Raw genomic sequence first — 26,314 nt, forward strand, 5'->3', positions numbered from 1 at the left:
TGATAGTGTTGGCATACCATATACCAAGGCAAACATTGATACCCAACTGGCATCGTTGCTGCTGGGAATCTATTGCATACAACGAGTCTAACCTCAGGATAATGGCGAACGAGGTGAGGTTAAATTAGGTTTAACGGCACGCTTGAGAATATTTTGCTCATATGACGACGTTCATGCGTGTGTATGTGTTGGTACGACTGCTTGTACTAGCCCAGACTGAAGCTGGTTTTATAGTGCTAGCCCACTGAGATACCATGCCGCAGTGAATCATGATTACCGCACACATTATACTGATTCCGGGCCAACCAGTCCTTGTAACCATTAATGCCAGGCGCCAGGCAGGGACCAACAAGTACCATATTTTAACGTCTTTTGGTATGACGCGGTTGGGGATCGAACCCACGACCTTCCGCTCTCACCACTACACCACGGAGGCGGTCAATGGCGAATGAAAGTTGGTTTCAACAGAACATGTCAGTTATAATACCATGTTGGGTTAAACATTGCTTGAAACCGTATTCCAGTCATAGTGATGAGTCAGCATACACTGGGAGGAAATACCCGAATCAAACAGGTCTTGGACATACAATTTTTGCAAAACCCGTGGTAGTGTTTACACTTAGAAAATATGACAGAATCCAAATGTTGGTGCACGCGACATAGAACTCTGAAGAGCACCATCCACCGCCTAAGGCTATGACTGGGCTTCTTGTTCAGCCACACTACACTGATGAGAGTGAGTTTAGTTTTACGCTATATGGCGGCGGTCTGGAAATAATGAAGTCTGGACCAGACAATCCAGTGATCAACAGCATGATCATACTAATAATAACTGACTGAGTTGGGTTTACGCCGCTTTTAGCAATATTCCAGCAACATCACGGCGGGGAACATCAGAAATGGGCTTCACACATTTGCCCATGTGGGGATTCGAACCCATGTCTTCGGCGTGACGAGCCAACGCTTTAACCACTAGGCTACCCCACCGCCCCTACTAATAATAAAGACAATAAGATGGATTAGTGAAAGTAAAATTTTATTTTACCTTTTTTTATTCATATGAAACAAATATAATAAATAAATCCCTTTTTTGACCATTTGGCATTATCTGAATGTACAACATCTAAAATACAAAACTTTGTAGTGTAAATTACAATATTCTGCTAAAAACATGTCGCCCATCTGGAATAGTTCGATTAACATTTGCACAATGCTCAGCCCAACTGCATATGCATTCAGCAGCAACTTGAAAGACTTTGTTGAAAGACGCTTTCTGTGTAGCAGTGCACAGACACGCGCTCACACACACCACATTCAACACTACACAAGACGGGCCTGGAGCTGTCGCTACTCCTGAAGCTTCTATGCTAAGATTAGTACAGAGCAGTATGTGCTATTGCAGCACTGGAAATGAACAAATATGGTCAAACGTTATTGGAACAATGTAACCATATTTATTTGCTAAAATCAGTTGGATGTAATGAGACATCTTCACAGATCTTGGAGAAGACTTAATGAATGAGAATAGCTAAATATAATTAACACATGCACCCAAGATGTTTACCACTTTCTGCTACGAAAATATAGTTTGGTCTCCATATCCAATAGGAACAAAATGGCCTATATACCATGAACATTACTGTTGTGCTGGGGTACATAAACTTCCGATTCATTTTTGGACATACACAAGGTGAGGCAAATGACCTGCTCTGGTGGGGGTCCTACATAAAATAAAAAGTTGACTTAGTTTTGTCCATGGAGGGAGGGTAAACAAGCAAGGGGGGCAGGTTCCCATATATCATGCCCTAAATTAGCTCAAGTTCTGCTCGATTCATACAGATGGCACCTTTAGATAAGGCACTTACTGAAAAATCGAAATGTCTAAATACAGTTGAGATGGACCAACTTTTAAGATTTTTTCGTTTACAGGCTATAGTATCTACCAAGTGCTTCCTCTATCTTCAGCTCTGAAATGCCAGTTATAGATATAGGTCAAACTAGCACTGTTCAGGAAAGAGCTTCTAACGAGGTATTGAAAGTGAAACATAAGGTAAATAAGAAGTATAAAGTAAGATTGATTCTGATCCTAATGCTTGGTCAGTCGTACATTCCGAGACAAACGCAACCTTCCTGGGTTGTTTGGTTCAGGAAGTTACATTTTCTAGTTAACTTCTTTGTCCGTCTCATAAGGTAATAGAATAATTTGTGAATTCTACAAAGCATGTTTCACATGTATCTACTCTTTCAGGTCAATAAGCAGTTTTCTGTTCAGAAAATTCACACTAATATTCAGACTATTTGGACCGAGTATAAAGGCTAATCGTCTTACTCCTTTGTATGCAGTGCTGAGAATTTGACAAATGTGGTCTGGTTAATGAATAAAAAATACAAAACAATAATGGAATTGATGTGGTTTACATTTTGTATCTATTATAGTTACTTGAAAAAATGAATGACTGCATAAATAGCTAAGAAAGCTTCTGCCTGAGTATAACATACCATGAACACATTCCCAGTGTTTAAAGGCAATCTTAAACATGTCGGGCAATTCAAACCACTTTTTCCATGCTATGCACAACTATCTTACAAGATGCCATGAAACATCTATGTCAATATATCCACACTTTCCCGATACTTTTGCTTTTTGATTGCCTGATAATCAGACGATAATGACTCGGTATGAAGAGAGCGTGTAATGCAGATGTCAACTCGAGACACCTGTCAGCAGCGATGTCAAACCTGAGGTACTGTTAGTCTAGATGGGACTTCAATAATCGCAAACTAATAACTACATCCTAGTCGCTTGGAAACTAAATCACTACGTTGGGAGTATCATCACCCATCCTTACTGTAAAGTGCATCACTCAGAAACTTGAAGCAAAACTTGTCAATAATATCACTGGCAAAATACTGTAATCTTCAGATCAACTATAACATTAACACTGTCAATATATTATTGGTACAATTACAAAGCAAAGAAAGACTGTAGTGTCGCTTTGGTAACAGATATTCACAAGAATACAAGGTGATTGTCCAACTTGACTTACATACTGAATTCTTTCTATTACTTCAAAACACATTTAACAGTGGACAAGCATTCTTAAACTCTGATTCACTCAATTTGAAAACCAACTACAGCTCTTACAAAAACATTCACAGTAAGAAAACAATCAGTGCAATCAACGGTTAATACATTGATTATGCCCAAGCAAATATTGATTTTCAACTCCAATCTTCATAGTGTAGTAACACAGATTCTTAAATTACAGTAAAATATTTCATTCATAAACTAGTTTGTCAATGGTGAAGATAGTAAGAAAACAGCGTATTGAACATCTTAGTGTAAAGGTAACATATGTAGGGATTACAAGGTGTAATAGAGGGAGCCAGCAAGGCTAAATTTACTCATTGGTGACAACAGATACTCATTTGAATCACCATATTGTGCAGCTAGCCACCAGATATGTGCAGCGCTGTAACATATCCCGTGCATCATCATGTAAATACTTCATCATCACAGACAGTTGGATGTAAATTTACATTTGTACAGAGTGGAGAGGTCTGTTTCACAGTTGCCTCCCTTGAGTGTTTTGGTTCCCCGCCATTTGTTGTCCACCTGAGACGTAGTTACCCCATTGAGTGTTTGAGCACCATGGTGACGTGATCACAGCAGGTTAAACAGGCACCTGCAAAGGAAAGATTTTCCTTTAAAATCACCTTTCATCAAGATGTTTCATCAGCAATTTGGTTCAATGGTGGCAGAGAACAGAAGAGAGAGCAAAAGAGCGAGACTGACGGACAGTCCACTGAGCGGTTGCCCTAACCCTCAGGTGAACCTACTTACATAATCATGCAACTAAAGTGAAAAGGTTATTACTTTGGGAATAAATGCAAAAATCAGTATTTATCTTCTTAGCCAGCTATATCACGGCAGCGCGCAATAAATTTTTTTAGCTAGTCTAAATGTCATCGTTCCCATCTCAGCAAAAATGTTCAGTATTTCACACTAAATGGATTAGATAAATGTGAAAATATTTCTTGCTAAATATCTCCCTTTTTAATTTGCATAGAGTCTTTTGGACACATTTCATTGGAGATGTTGTATACACGCTCTTTGTACATATTACAGGTGTGATATTTATAAAACTAAAACATTCTTCAAAATAGAACAAATCAAACCTGGGTAAGGCAAGATTAACAATGTTTGCAAATATTGATACAATCTAACCAGCCCCATCCAATAAATTGTTTTAGTTAGTTCATGAGAAAGGACGTCACATAGAGAACGTGGGACCTATTCTGCCCCAGAATACAACCAAGTACTCATCAGCAAAGTCAAGACCATCCTCATAATGACTATCCACTTATTTACGATCTACTTTATATGAATCCCCTAGTATGGTGTAATGCTTAGCAGGTGACTGTCGGCATCACTCACTGTGTCATGCGGGGAGGAGATGGTAGTCTCGGGATGCTGCGAGACGAAGAAGCGAACATCCCTGTCGGTATCGGCCTGCAGCTTCTGCAAGGTTGCTATCAGCTCTTCATGCTGAGGGTTCTGTTGCGACGTGAAATATTCTGCAAAGAAAATGGACTCAGTGTGGTGAGGTGAAATTGGGTTTAACGTCGTGCTTGAGAATATTTCGCTCATATGACCATGTGCATGCGTGTGTATGTGTATGTGTGACTGCTTGTACTAGCCCAGACTGAAGCTGATTTATAGTGCTAGCCCACTGAGATACCATGCCGCAGTGAAGCATGATTACCCCACTCAGACACATTATTATGACTCCGAGCCAACCTGACCTTGTTGTAACCATTAATTCCGAGCGCAAGGCAGAGACCAACAAGTACCATATTTTAACGTCTCTTGGTATGAACAGGTCGGGGATCAAACCTGTGACCTTCCGCTCTCCGGGCAGTCGCTCTAACCACTACACCACAGAGGCAGTATGGACTCAGCGTTAAAATTACCTGGGTTTGACTGACTGACTGAGTGAGTTTGGTTTTATGCCGCTTTTAGCAATATTCCAGCAACATCACGGCGGGAGACACCAGAAATGGGCTTCACACATTGTACCCATGTGGGGATTCGAACCCGGGTCTTCGGCGTGACGAGACAACGCTTTAACCATTAGGCTACCCCACCGCCCCACTTGGGTTTGAAATGATGTGATAGCACAAATAGTCAAGCCTTCAAGAAGATGGCATCCACCTAACAGAGTCAGTAGGACCATGACAATAAGTATTGGACCTATATCTATGGGCAATTTCCACAGGCTGTCAAAAGGATGTATGTACTGATGTATTGTTAACCTTATAAAGAACTTTCAAAGAAAACCTGAAGAGCTTAACGAGGATCCTTGGTGCTGGAAAGTTCATCTGATGAATCTGAAGACAATTATCTAATCAATTTCTATAAATGTTTTTGAAGACAGGGAAACTGGCTGCCTAACTCTTTCTTACCTAAAGGCACAATGCATTGTGCTAGGACTTTAGCCATGGACAGGCGGCGTACATTGGGTATTGCATCTACTCCCAGACTTAAAAGGCTTGGAAGAAGTTCCTCAGCAAACATCATAGGAGGTAGTGAATTCTCTTCCAGGATCACATGGCAGATTTGGGCAAAACTGCAAAGTAAAAGTTAACAATGAACTGATGGTTTGTTTATTGTCTAGATCTTACTCCTCAGCAATATTCCAGTCATATGATGGTAAATAATCTTGACAAGACAGTGATTAAAATGATCCTGATCCATGCCATCAGGGTACGCAATCAAGTCAGATTATGGCGACAAATTCCAACAAGTCGCATCTTAAAACCAACATAGGTTGCTGGAGCACCTTTTTTAAAACACAGAACGTTGGTAAACTGAGCAAGTAAGTACAAAGCATCAAAACATCTTATTAAAACAGTTCAAAGTTGTTCATGAATCAATTATTTACTGTTCACTACACATACACTGAAGCACAGCAGGGTTTTACACAGCCTTTTAAAAATGGGAGTCATGGTGACTCACAATATTTATTTTTTGGGAGACATTTTCAATATTTAGGAGTCATGAAAAGTTTAATATTTCTTTGTGTTAATCATTTTCAGTATGTAAATATATGTCACACCACCAAATGAAACTTACAGCATTGTTCAATTCAAACAACTAGGAATACTGTCTCCTCTAAGTTCTCTGGAACAATCTGACAGTATCATTTTTTCGCTTATCAAATCGATTTTATTGAACTGAGTTGTGAGGGTCACCCATAAAACTTGCGTCAAGCTTGACTCGTATGATAATATTTGGAGAGTCGTTTACAAAATTGTTGCGTCGAATACGCAGGAATCACACGTCATGTAAAACCCTGGCACTGTACTGTTCACAATCAAAGCTACCCTTTGTTGGAACAGTCATTTTTAAAAGTGAACGATTAAATAATATATATTTCAAGACCATGTTAAATCAAAGATTGAGCCTATCCTAACTGACAGGAGTGCGGACTCACATTTGTCTCCCGATCCAGCGGGCACTCAAGGCAAATTTGTCAATAACTTCGCACACCAGTGCCCTAAGAAGGTTCTCTTCATTTTCCTCGAACATCCTATGTAGAATTATGCTCAGCTGAAAGAAACAAATTGAATTTAATTGACTTGGTGGGTATAATGTGTAAATCCATTTCTGGTGTCCATGTCATGATATTGCTATAAGTGGTGTAAATATAAATCACTACATGGCTCTTTCTTCCAAATGCTGCACTCAGCAGCAACATTCCAGCTATATGATGGTGGCTCGTAAATAACCGACTCCGGACTAGACTATCTAGCCTTACACACATCGCGAAACAGTTGGAGTACGTGAGCGAGTTTAGTTTTACTGAATACCAGACTCAAGCAATATTTCAGCTGTATTACAAATTGCCTGCTCATCATAAGCATGTCTGAAAGCCAGTGGCTCACATGAGCAATGTTCCTGCCATAATGGCAATGAAAAGGACTTTTTCTATCAATGACAATCCTTTGATTTTATGTCCTCAAGAAGGACCTGAACTGTGGATCAGACAGCCAGGCATCAAGCATTGCCTGTTACTTACCAGCCTGTAGGCCATGTGTCTGACCTCTGAGACCTTGTCAGAAGCTAAGGCAAGCGACATGGGTACGATGTACTGGCGGATGTCTTGCGGACTGTACAGCTCACAAAGGAGAACCAGCTGGCTGGAAACACAAACACATTTGCAACAACTCATTTTAACAAGCATAGATGCCTACTTTCCCAAATTACAATTTGTACTCTTAATGGTTGGTTCACCAAACCCTGATGAAAGTCTACAAAATACAGTCAAATCCCGATGAGTGGAATGCCGGTGTCTCGAATATTATGCATAACTCAAATTACCTGTCGGTCCCGACCATTCCCTGTTATAGTTGTCATCATTTGAATACCGGTTACACGAATTCGTCTCATAAATACACACGATGACTCGAAAAGGAAATTTGGTCCCATGAGATTCAAACAACAGCAATCTTGTATACATAAGCCAAAGTCAGTCAATGAGAAGTTGATTGGTGTAGCAAACTGATCCAATTAACAAACCAGCGCGGCTCACACCTTTCCGCCATTGACTGGTGAGTTCAAAAGGCAGATTAGTAATTTACGGAAATCACTGTCTGTGCTAATCAGACTGGAACTGATAAGGTGCCCCTATTAGTGATATGGAAATCATTAGATAAAATGCTTAGGCAGAGGAATTTTTTTCTACCCTAATATGCATACCTATGTCTCGAATACATGGATAAGTCGAATTTATTACTTGGTCCCCAGCGATTCGACTCATCTGGATTTGACTGTAAATGCATTACTGTGGAAGACAATTGATAATCTTATCTGTGATTCTTAGTCGAAAGTGGGTTGAATGGTTTAACTGGACATATGAAACAGTAACAAACAAGGCGAGCTTGCATATTTAGTTTATTCAGACCCCCCAAAAAGAACCTCTTTATCTGTATGAACATTAAGTCCTTGACATACTTTCAACATTATTCCTGTCAAACAAAGTCATGTTATTCACCACCAAGTTCACTCGTCACACGCACTGGTTACCATGTGATATAGTCATGGCAATAAACTGAAAGTTTACATCTATCAGCAAATATAAATCTACTCACACAGCCAGCTCCAGCCTGAAGCGCCAGTTTCTATGGTTATCTGTAGACATGAAGTCCTGCACCTTCTTCAGATAGCGTCGTCTGACATCAGGCCGCAACAACTGAATAAAGCCATCATTGTTTAAAATTGAATCTGTATTAGTTGGACAAAAACATGATTTCTTAACTGAAGAAAACTACACCATACTATTTACAAATCATTCTATTACAATCTTAGCCCAAGTCTTCAGTCTACTACCTTGAACATGTCTCTCTCAACATTTTCAATAGATTTTACAGTTATAGCATCTGACATGTGTTTCAAGTCTTAGAAAATCTGTTAAAAAAACAACTTTTAACTAGAATTTTTTACTAGAGAAAATGTCAAATTTAAGGTAAATTAACTTTGAATAACTGTCAGACATACCCTCAAAAAATCTGCTAGGTGCTTGAGAACACCTATCCTAACTTCGTCTAAATCTTTCAAGAATCCATCAAAAACTGGCACCAAATCCTTGTGGGTAATCTCTTCACCAAGGATCATAGCCATTTCATGAAGTGAGAAAGCCAAAGTCCTGCGAACTTTCCACTGAAATAAAGTAAAATTCAACTTATGTGAGCATTTTCTGACCATGTACACATTGTGCTTTGACATGTTCATATTGCTGAACAACTTCAACACTTGGTCAAATTAGCCATCCACAAATAAGATAAAGCTGCATTACTGATTAACCAAGAAAATAACTGCACAACATGAATTACAATGTGAATATCAGGGGTGTGGAACAAAGCCTGACTCATTATAGAACGAATATATCCAAATTCAGATGTCTTCCAACAACCAACAAATCAGATGGACCAAGTCATTCATTATAAAAGTATTCATAAGTAACAGTATAGTTTTGAGAACAAAGCAAAAGTGACCAAACCAAACACCCTGTACATTTAATGCTTTTCTTCATGCTTTAGAACTCATGTTTGATCAATGTCGCCAATTGTACAAACAGCATGTCATACACTAAAAATAGAACAAATGTGGCGAAACTGCATGGCACATCACCAACGATCAAACAATTCATATTAACAGTAACCACCCATTTTCATGGTAACACCAATTTCGGTCAACAATCTGGACAAGTTAATAGTCATTAAGCCAGTGAATTGCAACTGTATACGTCATGGTACAATTGTTTTTCAACATCCCTGAACAGTGTTCACAAAATAGCGTCTGACCCTCTGACAAATCTGGTAGATTTGCCAACGGTCAGACAGAATCTACAACCCGCCTGCCCCAGTGTCTGACTGTATATATTTCACAATGACTTTGACTGAAGTTGTTTTATGTGAAATGTGACACTTGTTTGCTGTTTATAAATCTTATGATTGTTAATAATTTCAATGTCAATTATAAGATATATTAAATCTGAAATGTGTGTTTAATTTTATTGCATGGGTCCTGTGCATTTTCAATGTGTCAGACAGACATCTGAAACTTACAGGACCCAATATCCTGTGACTTTGAAACACCATTCGTGAACACTGCCCTGAATCCACAAAGTCAAGCGTCTTTAAAACAAGGTTTAAATCTTTAAATAAAAGCAATGAACACACAATACATACAGTGCAAGAGGAGAAGGTAACATTCAGCATGCATCTGTCATGGCTCAGGTGACCCACCAGACCACCCACAACACATAACCAGGAACAGTGCAGATACTTAGAAATATAGTAAGTAGGGAGTTTACCTCATTTACCTGCATATCTTGGGCCAAAGTTTCATACAGGTTTTTAATGCAGTGCCAATTTTGTCTCCCAAGTGTGTAGGCCACGGCAGGGAGATTGTATGCACAGTGCCGGGTAATCTCTGTGTCCACTGTCTGTGCGCGAGATGGGTCAACCATACCTAGGTAGTTCTCCAGAAGAGACTGTGGCACAATGTCCTGAAAAACAGTTAGAATAATTACAAAGGAGCAAGGGTGTGTCGGTGGTGACCAAAAAGGCAGCTGCTACAGGACCTGATCTCCTGCAGGTGTCAGCTGGTCCTTTGCAACAACTTTTCAAAAACTGGGTAGAGCCAATTAACTTTTATTTTTTGCAGGAAATGAAAATAGCAACAGTCTATATGGTCTCTTTACTAGTATGCCCAACTTATCAACACTTGGTCCGTAAAGTTCAGGTTTACAATCAATTTAAAATGGATATGCCCCGCCCCACTAAAAACGTATTCTGTCTGACCTGACCAGTGCTAAGTGCTAGTGCTAGTGCAAGTACACTCTTAAAATGTCTAATGTCTAACATCAAACCACTAATCCTCCGTTCAGGCTGATAGTCTAGTCACATCCCTAAAAATGGATAAACTTCAATTAGGCTTACTTATAACGATAATACCATCACAAAGCAATTATTAAAGGACTGACAGCAGTTGTAAAGACTTTCGTAAAGTAATGATTACATCCTTAACTACTCGGCATCATTACAACAACTCACATTACCCTGAATTTCGATACAGGACTAATGAAGTTGGTACAAAAATTACGATCTGGGACATACCTGTTGTTGAGCTAGTGTGGCGTCATCTATCAGTGACTGTTCACGAAGACTATCATGGGAAGACAGGGATAACTCGCTATCAATATAGCTTATACTACTGGTACTTAGGTCTGGAAAGTAGAAGAGAAAACGTTCCAACAAAAAAACAAGTAATAAATTTCAATCCACATCAAATTATCCCATAATTCATCTGAAATTCAGCATATGTATCATTTACTGGTTAGCTCAGGACTGACTGAGTTTAGCTTTACGCTGCTTTTAGCAATATTCCAGCAATATCATGGCAGGGGACACCAGAAATGGGCTTCACACATTGTGCCCAATGTGGGGAATCAAATCCGGGTCTTCGGCATGACGAGCCAACGCTTTAACTACTAGGCTACCCCACCGGCCCAGTTAGCTCATGAAAATTTCAATGGCAAATTAAAGGACATTAGACCTTCCTGAATTTTGATGACAAAAAGTCAGTTTTCAAAATTACCTGATGTTTACTCTATGAAGCAATTGATAAAAGTACTCTTGCACAAGAAAGCCTGACAAGATTTCATGGCTAGTTGGTGTGTGTTTTATCGAAGTTAACATGTATTCCTGTTTCTGAACTTCATAGGACATGTAGAAAGTATGTTTATGAACTATTTGTCATACATTCATGATTGTTTTTTAAAATTTCAATATAGGAAATATTTGTTTTCTTACATTATCTAAAGGTCCACAAACAAATTCTTGAACATACATGAGACCTGTTCACTAATCACACTCAAGCAGTATCCCCCTCCAACAAATGTTTCATTGTCAGAACAGCTGCAATAGCCATGTCTTTGATCCTCAAGAAGTATACAGTGACCTAAGGCCTTTCTGAGACAAATTACTGAACATAACAAACCTTTCTGCTTTAATAGAAACCAATTTATCGACTCAAGAGACCAGACATTCTAGTCTTCACATATGCAATAATCAAAGACATCAGAAACTTTCAGTATCAACCTGAATACCATGGTCAAAGAACTACTTCCCCTGTCAAACATACAGACTAAATAGTGCACAATTCCATACTGCATTTTAAGACTTTCAAAATGCTGTATCAAGAAGCAGTTCCTTTGTAACAATTTTAGCCATCCTAACTTATGTCCATATTTTGATAAATATGTCAACTGTTTTAATAATAAATGCAAGAATGGATATGAAAAAAATACAGGATGCAAGCACCTAGCCAGTGGAATGTCGCATACAGAGCTGACTAGTTCAATCCAACACACAGAACTTGCTTCTCTAAACATTTCTGTTAATTATGTCCAATAAGTACTTCAGTGCAGTAATGAATGAAAACTGACTGGCCCCATTTCCACTTAAGCCAAGGTTAGAAAATGCTTCCAATACTTGCTTTTGGCTATGAAGCAGTCATCGTAAATGTACACGAGACAAAGGGTTTGAAGAAAAATGTTTCATTGCAGTAATGCACGATACCTGGAATTTGTTTACTCGGACAAACCAGTCATAGTGCTTTTCTAAAGGTCAACTTATATTTTGTGTTATTCAAATGAAGCATTTCAGACCTTCAAAACATAACCAATTTTATCAGCTCAAACATGAATTACACATTTGAGCATTGTCAATGCCAAGCGCACATATTTCATATTTGAAAAAAACAAAACCCAAATATCAGTAAGGCTCCAATGGATCAGGGACACAAGCATGCAGAACATGAAACATTTAATTATGAACTTCAGTGATGAATCTGAAAAAATAATTTCCAGTTGGAACAAATTTTCAAGAGGCCACCGTGATTTGCATTTAAAGGGCCTTCAAGATCCCAATTCAAGGGCTTTGTAAACTAATATCTACCTTAACCCAAGCGTTATGGCCGAAAATTTCCTGAAATATCACTAAAAATTCACTGGCAATTATATTTTGCTGGTTACTCTCAAGCAGAAAATATATAGACCTGTACATCAACTGTGCAATATCAGTTTATCGATTTTGACAATACATTTCTGGATGAACCCATGCAAATGTTCTGACACTGAAACATACACAGAGGATATATCTACATTTATATTGTAAATGTTCACTCTAAAAGCTGCTCTGTTCTGATCTCAATTACCATACTGTATAAGGTTGGGATACAAGTTAACCTGGAACATGTTGCATAAGTAACTGGACCTAGAGTCTGGTCAACAAGGTCTATTAACTTTCAACATTTAACTTTTTTTTTCTGTTGTATTTCGTACATTCAGGTGTGCCCCTTTGAAGATACTAACAAGTGTGCCAACAAGACTTTCTCGTCCACATTAAAAGTGAATTTCACTTTAAAAGAGAAATTTCTGTTGAAACATTGATCCCTTCAATAACCAAGTCCTGGGTAGCTGCTGACACGAAGAAATTCCTGCTCATTGCAGGCTGCTTACCTTGCACAACACCATCCACCACTGCCATAGGCACTTCATTTATCTGCTGCCCTATCACGTGGGTGCTGCCAATATGGCTAACTGTCTCCACCTCACTCACAGTGCTCACACTTGCTGTGTGAATCTTCACGCCAGCTTGCTCCACAGCAGTAGTCTGAACAACTGGTGTCGCCTTTTCACTTACATGCATCTGAGCTATGCTCGTTGATACATCCTGAAGGCCCCTTGAAGATACAGCCACGTTCATTTCTGTTGCATAGACCTTTTTGTCGTCGTCCTGCACCTTTGCAGTGATGTGAATGTTGGTTGGGGCTCCGTCAACTAAATCAAAATCAAGGTCAACTTGGGGGAACGGTGGGCGCCAGAATTGGAAAGAATTGAAAGACTCTGTACTGTCAATATGTACATGGGTTTTTTCCAAGTGTCCAAGAGGGCTGCCAGCAGCCTCTTCTCCAGCTCCTACAGACTCCAAGGAATTCTCAGCGTCTGTAGCACCGGAGGTAGATGTGTTTTCATTTGATTTGTCTTCACTTACTTCTGTTTCTTCTTCCTCCTTTCCCTGTTGGTCTGTGGCCTGTTCTTCCTTTGTTTCCGAACTTCCAGGAGAAACTTCTTCAGGAGACTTCCCAGCCTCAGACTTTTCCTCCTCGGGTTTCACAGCTGAGTCTGTGTCATTTACATCACCGTCTGTTGATTCCCCAATCTCTTCCAAAGTCACTGTTGATTCACTGCCATCAGTGGCCACTGGTTCTTCAACTGTTACTTTGACATTGTTCTCGTACTTCTCAGCTCTCAATTCTTCTACAGACCTTTCTTGATCGCCCACAGCTGATTTCGTTGTTTCATCACTAGCTTTCACCTCTTTCACTTCTTCCTCACCATTATCCACAGCATCAATCTCCATCTTCTCCTCCCGCAAATCAGTCCCATCAGAAGAGCCCTCTTCACTTTCTTTCTCATGTCGGAAGAGCTCAGCTTCAAGGTCATCAATATCACAGCCCAAGGCTTCTTTGGCAGCTCGTTTGAAGCTCATCTCTGCCTCCGCTTCACTGAAACATGAAACCAAAACTTAATTCTGAACCAACAACACTTGCAGCAGACGTGACAGTAGTTGTTTACATGAAAATGCAAGTCATTTGTAACAGAGCTCTCTAACAATCTTTATCACCAACTGAAACAGCATAATTGTTGGCTTCAGTGCACATATTACATGATATTATGAAAAAACAATACCATTTAGCATGTGGTTTAATGTAACATATATAGACATATATGCAGTGGCTGAGAGACTGCTGACTTTGCGTGCTGGCAATTATGTGCCGGACAGTGTTGGTTTGAATCCCAGATAGGACTCGACCCAAAAAGTACTAGAATCTGTACTTAACTAAGAAGGTATAATCCCAAATATGACATGGCACATATGCTTCACTTTAAACACTCTTTGCATCAATAACTCAAACTACTCCATTTCTTTACAGAATGGTGCTAAGACTACATGACAATGAGACATTTTTTTTCAAAATCACTAATGCCAGCAAATAATTTGTCTTCCATATCAGGACAGGACAGTCAGTAAATAATGTCATGCAAACTAGGTGCGAAATCCCACACTGTCAGAGGTGGAAATAACCCAGTGCTTTTTTCTGTCAGGCAATCAAATTTGTATATCACGCTGTACCGGTGTCCAGTTGACTTTCCAATGATAATAATGTTGTTTATTTAAAAACAACAAGAAAATGGACGGTATAGTGGAAAAATGATCAGGGCAAGTGATTTTACATGTGCCACTGTACCGGAGTACACTAGCAATTTTATAGTTATTTCCACCCCTGATTGTATCGGCCATTTCACAGCCTAACCACTGGAGACTTAAGTGCTTGTCTGCCCTTGAATCTCACTGGCTTATTCGAAAAGGACTGAGTTGCTTACCTCTGCTGTTCACCATCAGGGTGGATAAAGGTGATACTGCCATCATCATTCACCACCAATCCTGTGCTGTTCGGGTCAGCAAAGGTTGAGATGAACGGTCCAAGCTGTTGAAAGGCAGCCATCTTCACCTGTGCAAAAAAATCACACCACCACCACTTGAAAACATTTGCCATCAGCTTTAGTAAGTCTCATAATAACAAAATAGACATGCGACTTTCAATTTTCAACCAGAGAAAATGTTATTCAAAAGATTTCCCCCAAAAAACAATTACAAATTGCCTCAAAGCATTCAGACATCAGTTATGGGGATTGAACACAGCTTTGAACATTATTCCAGTTTCGTGTCAGCTGAAAGAGGAAAGACAAGTGACAAGTCGAGAGATTCACCAATGTGGATGGATACATACCCATCTTGACTGGTCACAGAGCAGATTTACAAAGAGACTGGCCAGGTCATTTCGTCGGACTTCTAATGATGATGCACAGGAGACATTCATGAAACACTCGGCACATGCTTTCCGTACACCCCAGACCCCATCCTCACAGAGATAGTAAAACTTGGGAAGCTGAAATTGAAGTCACACATGACATCAAATAAAAACAACAACATGGTGACATCACAGCTGTATATAAATACTGTAAGTAGGGACAAGGCAACAATTAATTGTTGCTTAACACACATGGCGTCGATCTATAAATAATCGAGTCTGGACCAGACAATCCAACGATCATCACCATGAGCATCAATCTACGCAATTGGGATAAGATCATCTAGTGTCAACAAAGTCAGCAAGTCTGACCACCCAACCCTGTTAGTTGCCTCTTATGACAGGTGTACACCTCCGATCACACTCTTAGTATCTAGGAGGACCTATACTAGGGTACACAAAAAAGCATGGACATTAAGTTTTATAGCTCTTAATTAGAAATAAATAACTTCATGGCAACCTTTGTCTTCAATTCTGGAATCTAATTTCACAAAGCATGATAAAATTTGTAAATAAATACCATATGTTCCTCTGTATTTTCAGTTCCTACTACTGCACAGAGTTCTCCAAAATTTGCAGCACAAACCTGTAATACAAAATTAATTAAAAAAATAACAGAGCATCACAACATTCATAAATTTAAATTTTCATTCTTGAAACAGAAACTAGTTTGGAAATGTCTAAGATTTTGTTGTCATCCATGTAATGTGCCCACAAATGTAGACAGGATATTAACCTGCAACTTTTAAACATCACTGTCCTTGCGCATGCCTATCTTCACTACCCAATTCGATGGCAATTTGTTAAATATATTTACCACACACGCGCGGAGACCCATATTCCAAAGCATACATCAGAGGATGTGCATTGCAGTTAAATTATTTGCTTAGCTAACAAACTTGCTCAATTTTCTTACCTTTCTGACATGGAAGAGTGGATCTGTGCACATCTCACAGTATCGAGAGAGGAACTGACGCTCTGTGATGTCCTTCCCAAGGAGGGGGGCCATCTTGCTCATCAACTACAATACATCAAAAAAGGGCATCAAACAGATTCTCCAGAAACATTTCTCAAGTCCACCAATCCTAAAATGTACCGTCACAATATGAACTTCAATGAGACAATGGTACAATGTTGAGACCAGATTCCGTTGTGAACATAATGCCTTAAAATTATTTTATGAAATTTTGTCTTAATTGCCACTTACAGAAGTACTAAAATAAGAATTTCAAAACAGATGTACCAAAGACATCCGAGAAAACCAACTGTAGAGTTAAGATTTTGGTGTTTCACTGCCTAATTTGTGCATCTTTCATTGATGGACACATTAACAATTATTAATTCAAATTAACATGGTTACGAAATTAAATCAAATACAATTGAACAAACCAAAACAGCTCTTTGGGAAATTGAAACCTTTCTCAACACATGCAAAAAAACTTTCCAAAGTTGTCCGTGATGTCACGTGAATGAACCTCTGTCATCAAAGCTGGCTGTGATATGGAACAATGTCAGCACATCCCAACCACTTTGATGGAAGAGACACCAACACTTTTGCCTCTGACTCAAATTCCTCTTCAGGTACGCTGCAAACTAAAGGCTGAAAGGGTTATGCATGTTTAGGAAGGTATTCTGATGATAAGTCAAAGAATCAAGCTCATCAAAGCTGGCTGTGATATGATTATTTCAACACACCACAACCACTTTGATGCCTAAATCCCCTGGGTATAATCTGCAAACATATTACAAAATCATTTCGATGACAGTAGAGACTGGAAGCTCATCAAAGCTGGCTGTGATATGATACAAAAAACATTTCACCACCACTTTGATGCCTCCCAATCACTGATTGGTATAAACATCGAACAAACACAGAAACACAAATGAAATTCACAAAACACAAACTTCATGAGGATGGCAGATCAACAGAGCTCATCAAAGCTGGCTGTGATATGATCTGAAACACATTTCACAGTCACTTTGATGACCTTGTCAACCCATGTATATGTCCACGTTTTTCTTCTGGCTGCAACAAATACAACACTACTGATCCAAGCAGGCTGTGATATGGCTTGTACAACACATCCCAACCACCTGGTCAGCAGTGGCATACTTCGAAATAATCTTCCGTCGGCAGTAAACTTCGGTTAACAGAACATTAACAAACTTAGCAGTGTTCAAAATTGAGAAAATGTCTTTTTGCCTCCCTGCAAATGTGCAACATTAGCCTCAACATCTAATTTGCCATTATCTTTGATATTAGTCTTACAAAGTCAAGAAATGGCTGATTTTGCCAGACCAGAAGATAGTTGAACAGTCTTTTGACTGGAGGCTTACACTGCAGACTGCATCAGTATTTCAATGAAGAGACCTGCAGTATTCTATACTTTTGAAATTGTGAGACATTCTCAATTTGGAACACCACTTATTGATCAACTTTCTACATCAAAACTACATCAGCAACAGAACTTTATAAACACTTCCTGAACATCCAACAGTGTGAATCCAAATCAAAACTTGAAGCATGCCCTTCTCAAACTCCTCAACCAACCTGTTCCTGTAGATTTGTGCTGACCTGGTCACGACAGGTGTCATGGCTCATCAAGGCTGGCTGTGATAGAGACTGGAGCTACAGTATAACATCCAGCGTTGACGTTGCATGACATCTGTAGCCTCACAACACTCAAATACTGCACTCAAACCACAACAATGAAACAACCACCAGAGATGCATGCCCGGACAGTGTGCTAATCACATGGAATCAAGTTGTTGCCTACACTCTGTGCAAAAGACAGAGCAGTAAGATGGATTAGCAGAACATCTCACTACCCATGTCTTTCAGGCAGAATGCAGCAGATTTATCAAGTCTATGAAACATACAAGGCACTTCTACAGCTATACATTCTTGACTACTAAACTATCTGTGAACACTGCATCACTCACAGCCACTGCCTCTGTTCTGTAGTCATCAAGACTGTCAGGACAAGCCAGATCCAAGATTACATGGACTACCTGCTCCTCGATGTCAGCTGCAATAGAAAATCACTTGAATGATACTGACTGTGACAGAACTCCTGGCTTAAGGTTTGTGATTGTTTTAACCTTAATTCAAGGTCTTGTAAATATTCCCCCCTCTTCCCAAACCCTCACCTTTGACCATGAATTTAAGCGGTCAACTCATCGTCACATTAAGCAATCTGGCTTTAGTCATACATTTTCATGAATCAAACTTCAATGTCTGTGAAATCCTAGCGGGAAAACTTCTGCTTAGCCCTCGGGTGCCAGAATTATCAATTTGTAAGCTTATTTTGCTGATTAGTGTGCACTCACTTGAAACAGCTACAGAGGTGTCTCTCTGCTCATAAAAGATAACCATGACCTGACAAGCATACATCCTTCATTTGGCTGTCATTGTGCATACATGACATTGCCAGCAGAAAACTGACCATTTGCTCATTGTAACTTTTAACATGAATAGCTGGATTTATTTTATGAGAAATGAAACAATGTTTTAAGCAACATTGGGTTTCAAATAGTTTAAGTCTTTGGTTGAAAATACCAATACATTATGCAAAGAAATCTATCAATAAACAAAGTGACAAAGAATATGTCCACAAATACCTATTTGGAAAAATATCTCCAGTCCTGACAATGCTTTCAAGCCTGGTCATTTCACACTGAACCAAACAATGTAGTGGACTGTTTCTACTACCAGATACACAAGTACTGACATGACGGCATCTCTACACGAATCTCTACATAGACTATTAAATAGCAATCAAAGGCTTCCAATTTAGTTAGAATATATTTTCACAAGATTCATATCCACCGTACCTTTGTCAACAAGTTCCTGCTCTAACAGCACAAGGAGGGCAGCTTGACTTGTTTTGCGCACCTTCAACAAAAAATGACAGTCAAAACACTGGTGCACTTCAAAATCAGTATTTCCAGATTTAAATATACTGTTAACAGCAATATATCAAAGCAACCATTCACCTATTACTTTTAATAACAGTTTTGTCAGCGAGTATTAAACTAAATCAAATGCAGTTTGAATTTTTAAAGTAATGTCATTAGTGGATCGCACATTCAACACATGCTTAATAAACTCTGTCAGAGTATGCACATGCTCAGCATTCCCAGATAAAGAAATAAACTTAGGCATGAACTGTCTCGAACAAGGTGTGCAATCTTTTTTAAACCTTTATTTTTGCAAACATCCAAATCCAACCCGCATAAGAGGAAGTCTTATTTCACCTGGTTATTGCCATCGTTGAGATACCGCACAACCATTGGTAGGATGTATGTGGGCACCGCATTTTCAAACGTTTCTATGTTTTCCTGACAATACACTGCTATATGAGGTACTTGCTCCATCAACTCGGATCGTACTGTTGGTTCTGAAAAGAACATGACCATTCTTCACTTACAGGTACATGCCAAACACCCAGTAAATTTATATCACATGTATTTTATCCAAGCCTAAAGGCTCAATTTTAGTCAAATGATTACAGATAGGTAGCATCTTAGCATGGTGATATTTTCCAAAACTATATTTTCTGATGCATGAACTTTCCTATCTCTACTTTTCCTGTAATCCTTGGCTTGAATTCAGATTAAACTATTTCCCACACAAATGAGGAATAAATGAGCAAGATAGGTTGAAATTTGAATTTGACAATGCAATACCAACATAAGGTTGTAAACCAAAGTTTGGTTATCACAGAACTATCACTTACCAGAATCTTCTGATATTTTGACCATAGCTTTAAGGACGGCATGAGCCTCCTCCTCATTGGTGCCAACCGCTCTAAGTGTGTCCAACAAGCCCCTGGCAACCATTTGTCTAAAAATAGGACCACAATTTAACTCAAATCAACAACACAATCATCATTCAGCTAAGTGCACATGAATTTTATCTTTTACTGGTTGCCATGTGTGATCAACTTGCATTGCAAAAGCGTTATATTGATGAACATGCAGGAATTTGGAAAGGTGGGGACCATGGGCCATTTTGCGCATTAGAATAAAAAATGTCCCATTAAAAATTTTAAGTTTACTATTGATACAAGGGCAATGGCCCATCTAAATTCAGAACAATGGCCCATATAAATTCAGATCATGACCCCTTGTCAAAGTTCTCTATCCCAATCCCTGAACATGACAAAATACATTGCATGCTTTCAGACTTACAAAAACCTCAGTTACAATTATCAATTTTACATCACATTATGTATTTGCTTTTAAAAAAATACCTGTTGAAGATGTTGTCACTGTCGAGATATTTCTGTAACCTTTGGAGGGGTGACAAATTGTCATCTGTATCTTCACCAAGTCCATCATCGAAGCCATACCCTACAAGAACAAAATGCAATGAAAACTAGGAATCTAATAAATTAATTTGGCAAAACGTCAAGACACAAAAATGTTGAGAAAGGTTTAGACAAAAATAAACCTTCAAAATGCCATGGGAAAACAGCACAATCAACCATTCATTCATCCAAGATGTCACATTTCCAACAGATGCAAAACTTGACCAATGGTGAAGCAACTTCATCTAAACCATACTTCAAATTTCCCAAATCCAAAAGAAATTGTGGGAAATACAATTTAACTACAGCTAAATCCATAAGCTATTCATAATACCCCTCAGTTACGTCTTAAAAGTGTAGTTCACCGAAACCGTGTGCATCAACTCCTTTCAAATAAGCTAAATTTCTTTTGGTCGCATATATCTCGTCACCATGAGGAAGCCAGTTGAATTTTATTCAAAACATTGCAGAAATCATGGTGCATAAAATCACTATATAGTAACAGAAATTAAAAATGACATTTACACATTTGCAACACAAAAGCATACCTCGTACAACGATTAGTAAAACGACATTTGCTTTGTCATCATTGAAAGTTTCTCACAGGTATCTACCTCAATGAGAACAGAAGCCACGACGGTTAGTAAAAACAGGTAGGAATAAGAAATGTTCATTCTTGTATTACACGAAAATATAAAATGAATGTAAATATTAAACTATGCGGTAACAATTACTGTCAAAACCATATATCTAAACGGAATACTTGCGAAAAACAAGCTAAGTTTGGCCCAACACGTGGTTTACATGGCGCCATGTGCACGGGTAAGTCGATGGAGTGTGTAGTAACCTTGACAAACTCATCCTATTTCACACACAAATAATAAAACACAATATCTATCTACGTTAAAATGTTTGCTTACATATATCGCCTTGTATCTATGTCAAATATACAACTGTCGTCCGTGAAAAAAATACCAAGTCTCGATACTCACCTATGAGAGGAAGGGGAATTTGGCGCGCAAGAAGCCATTGGCCAAACTGTCGATACCGAGAGACCTGACCTACTTTGCGATAACAACGTGCTCTGCTTTCTCACAGCCTTAGTCATTCATGACTCAAGTACACACTATTGCAAACAGCTATCTACAAGTGCATCGCAAAACACTAACTGCGAATATGGTGCAAAAAATGACGGATACCTCATCAACAGTCGGTAATTGAAGCATCAAGCCGCGGCAAGCGAGTGGCGGGAACAGAAATGCAACGCTGAGCCAAGTTCAAAAGGTCGGCGGAAACCCCCGGTCACATGACCCCCACCATCATGGTATCCAAATCTTGGCTTTCGTCACTGTTGTGTTTGAATTGAAGGCCAAATATTCACGTGTTTTCGTGTTTCTACGATTGACATCTAACACATAGGATACAATAATAGGAAACATAGCATCCTTACGCATAATTTATAAACCATGTGATCTTTGTATTGTTTGATAACAAGTAACGGCGCGAAACGACATGAAAATCCAAGACCGTGGGCACATGCAATTTTACCATCTTCTCTCTGTGTCAAGTATAATGACAGGACATATTAATGATAATAAATTTGTAACTCACCATCGTCTTGGGTATCATCTGAGTCATCAGCATAAAATTCAATATCTGAAACGAAATTAAGGTACGTTAAAAAAGGCGCAAAAGTTCAAATTTTGAGAAACAAAGTAGTGATGTGAGGTGGACTCACCCGCCATGTTGGGGAAAGACCACGAGGTATGTTTTGAGAACTATGATTGGCCAGTACTTCATAGGGCGGCGCCTCTGATTGGCTGATGGGATTTGTTTTTCTAGGCCCTCACGGAAATAACCGATGATGGCGACGGAAACTACCGATGACTCATGCATCTTACACAAATTGCTCGTATCGTTGTTTGGGTTTCTGAATGAACTGAGCAGAGTATGATAGTAAACGCGTAGTATTACGGAGAATATCGCTTGTAACACTTCTTTTTGTGAAATGGGCATGATTCTACAAACCCTTAACATCAGTATCATCCAGATTGGGAGCAAGGCTTGTGCTTGTGTATCGCATAAACGGACAAGAACTTGTCAACACTGGCCCAGAGAAACAAAGAAAGTTGCTCGTGCGTTTTGACATTGACACGGAAAAATCTTAAAATAGAAACCAGGCAAATCAGTGCAACAACAAAGAAAACCCTCCACACGCGCGTGATATACACGATTGAATTAGTGCAAATTGTTCGGATATGTGAACGTATTACGATTATAAAGTTTCGCTGCTCGTGTCCAAATATTATGTTTGTTTATAAAGCGAAGTTTGAACACAAACAAAGGCACCCCCACCATAGCGTCCTATTATTACAATGAGGCCTGCTTGTAGGCACATTTGTACCAATTCATCACCCATTAGTGAATGAAAATGAATGAAATACTGAAATTAACAAATATGGCTTTTTCCCTAAAGTGTTCATCTTTTTTTTAATGATGTAGAACCAGTGTTGAGACTAATATTATGTTAATAAAAACTCGCATAATTAGTGAATTTGCATATGCTGACACGACCATGACCTAGATGTCATGTCGACCTGTGAAATCTTTTTGTTTACATTTTTCAATCAAACAATTTTATTTGCCATGGGACATTTTCCAATTTTTCTCTGGGGGAAATTTAACGACAGGTGAATGTTCTGATGCAAAATTCAGATGTCAACTCTGTTTTCTAGAGACGTGGAGAGGACAACAATCCAACACGCTTTGTTGACAATGACAATGAGCATATACAATCAACACACCTGTAAACGTGATTTTTTTTCTCCTATATAACCTGATGCCATATGACAGACTAATTTTGTGGTTTAAAGCTAAAACAACACTGTAAGCTGAAACTGACATGGTGGTTAGGGCCCACGGCAGTCAGTCACAAATAACCGAATCTCAACGTGATGCAAAATGAAAAATGTCAGATGAATTCAACATACCGTTATTGATGCATTCTAGAAGATTGATCTGCTTACATTTCCTCATTTTTTTCATCCTCGCCCTCTGAAAATCGCTTCACATCGAATGACAAATCAAGAAACGTGCCTACCTCAAATATATTGTTCCATAGTAAATCCATTGTATCCGTTCCCGCTCTCCACTGCTTCGAACACCTGAAAAGGACTTAAAGCTCCACGCAGCGTACTTTCCTGACCTACGACTGGTTGTACTCAATGGTTAACGGTATCGACGATGATGACGACCGAAGACCTGTTCTCTGCTTCTTAAAGCTGCTTTGTGGTTGGCAGCCTTCCTCACATGTGTATCACAAAGGGTTTACTTTTGATGAGTGATCGAGGCAGTTGTTACACTGGATATTAATAGGTCAATTATTCCGATATTCAGTACAGTTTTAGTGGCTTGTGTAATACAGAATGCCATTGTTGGGACAATGTTGATTAATACAAGGCGACTATTTTTTGTAAAATAACTCGAGTGATTATTTTATTGATTTTCTTACTTATATTTCTCAAATGGGTTCCACATTTTAGTGTATTTAACTTTAACTTGTTTGAGTGGCATTTTTAGAAGTTGAGACGTATAATATTGACTTTAATGCAACATTTTGTATGAGATGATGTAAGTTATCACAAATATATCCTTTAAATATACATGATTCGTGTTTTTTATTGCTATTATTTTCTTTTATTTTTATTTTTCAAATTGATATTATCTCATTTTTGTTGTTACCATTGTCTTTCTTGTTATTGTTGCTGTGCTTAACGTATTTGATGCAAACGCAGTCAATGTAGGACTTCACGACATGGCGGGAGGGGGGTTATAACTGACAAACGTTGAAGCCATAATTTAATGATTTTTTCTCTTTCTTTTTTTTCAAAAGAGGTTTTGAAATTTTATTGGAACATGGGGATGGCCTAAAAGATGCTCCTGCCTTCAGAAAAAAATATGATTATTTTGAGGCGATGAGTAAGAATATCCAGTCTCTCAGGGGTTATTGTGAAGCTATACCAGAATATTACAGGTGTAATATTTTTTCATCACACCACATCGCATCATTTAACATCATATCATATTCAAATCAAAAGTACAACGCTGAATACATTCTGCAGTGTGTACATGGGTAAGCACGCACAAGCATATTTCATGTAGTGCAGGTATGACTGCTACGATTGTATATACATGCATATGTATGAGGTAGTATACAAATATAAAGTCGGTACGATTCCTGTTGTCAAGGAAACGCTGTTGTTGCGGGAAAACACGCGAAATAACACACGCCCAACAAAGAGATATAGGAAAGAAAAGACTGAATATTGATGATAACAACAGTTCATTTAACACCAATATTACAACCCAATTCACCCCACGCCCCCACCCCGTGCAGACCCTCCACCATCTACACCCCCTCAAAAAAACAACAACACACACACACCCTCCAAGTTTCCTCACCGCTGGGTAGCCCAGTGGTTAAAGCGTTCGCTCGTCATGCCGAAGACCCCCACATGGGTACAATGTGAGGAGCCCATTTCTGGTGTCCCCCGCCGTGATTTTGCTGAAATATTGCTGAAAAGCGGCGTAAATCTAAACTCACTCACTCTCCCCGCCCTGGACAGTACGCCACACAGACATTCCCATCACACTGTTTGTCCTTCCCACCGTATACAGACATTCCCCCTACGCGCGGACCGTTTCTACCCACCCTAGACATTTTCTAGAAACCCTTCCCCTCCCCTCCCCTCGCAGGCTTTGGGCCTAACCCTACAGTTTTCCGACCCACCCAACACCATTCCTCACGCCACCGTCTCCATACCCACACTTCTTAGGGAGGTTTCCTATATCCACCCCATGCAGACACCTCCCAAGACGTTTTCTATATCCGCCAGACCTTTCCCACCCCGTGCACGCCTTTCCACTACCCGTACAGTTTTAGAAACATCTCCAAACAGTTCCCAACTCTTCTTTTCTTCCAAACATTTCTTCACAACCTTGTTTTCCACCCCCAAGACTCTTCCTACCTCTTCTAAACTTTCCCCCTTTACGATCTTAATTATCCTCCTTTGACCCTCTATCAAACCTTATAAGAACCTGTGGAGATGTGAGTTAGACTTGGTCTTCAGCAACCCATGCTTGTCGTTAAAGGCGGCAAACGGGATCATGTGGTCAGTCTCGCTCGCTCTGCTGATTATACTTACGTATAGGTAGATGTTCATGACGTCAGTCAGTGGATTGCCTGGTCCAGACACGATAACTTACAGATCGCCGTAATACAGCTGGGGAATTGCTGGGTGTGGCGTTAAACAACAAACAAACAAAAATAACCTCACCTTAGGCACGTCATTCACCTGGTACCGTTATCAACCTGCTCCATTCCCCATCCCAAACTGATGCTAGCAAGGAGTACCTTATCTCCATCAAGTGAGATGAGGTGAGATGGGGTTTAACGTTGTACTTTAGATTATTTCGCTCATATGACGACGTGCACGCG

At 39.3% G+C, this 26,314-nt stretch overlaps 1 protein-coding gene across 5 annotated transcripts; it reads right to left on the reverse strand.

Moving 5' to 3' along the window:
* Nucleotides 1-1,019: 1,019 nt before the first annotated feature.
* LOC124284739 (serine/threonine-protein phosphatase 4 regulatory subunit 1-like) lies at nt 1,020-23,939 on the reverse strand. Of its 5 annotated transcripts, none has more exons than XM_046720867.1 (21): nt 23,918-23,939; nt 22,429-22,473; nt 20,761-20,860; nt 20,245-20,351; nt 19,763-19,905; nt 19,340-19,400; nt 18,449-18,534; nt 16,422-16,526; nt 16,026-16,091; nt 15,425-15,583; nt 15,018-15,145; nt 13,089-14,137; nt 10,684-10,793; nt 9,879-10,073; nt 8,561-8,722; nt 8,155-8,255; nt 7,083-7,203; nt 6,498-6,613; nt 5,467-5,630; nt 4,439-4,578; nt 1,020-3,686 (listed from the first exon to the last, which is right to left on the reverse strand). In XM_046720867.1, exons 4-21 carry the CDS (start codon nt 20,345-20,347, stop codon nt 3,675-3,677), a joined length of 3,021 nt encoding a protein of 1,006 aa, XP_046576823.1. In that variant the 5' UTR covers nt 20,348-20,351; nt 20,761-20,860; nt 22,429-22,473; nt 23,918-23,939; the 3' UTR covers nt 1,020-3,674. The 5 variants fall into 5 exon arrangements, with proteins under 5 accessions (XP_046576823.1, XP_046576810.1, XP_046576803.1 ...); XM_046720854.1 differs by lacking the exon at nt 23,918-23,939 and adding an exon at nt 22,556-22,575 and having other exon boundaries at nt 9,888-10,073; XM_046720847.1 differs by lacking the exon at nt 23,918-23,939 and adding an exon at nt 22,556-22,575.
* Between the last annotated feature and the right edge of the window lie 2,375 nt (nt 23,940-26,314).

This window comes from Haliotis rubra, unplaced genomic scaffold (genome assembly GCF_003918875.1).
Source record: "Haliotis rubra isolate DU_JTF1 unplaced genomic scaffold, ASM391887v1 Scf11, whole genome shotgun sequence".
Classification (NCBI taxonomy): domain Eukaryota; kingdom Metazoa; phylum Mollusca; class Gastropoda; order Lepetellida; family Haliotidae; genus Haliotis; species Haliotis rubra.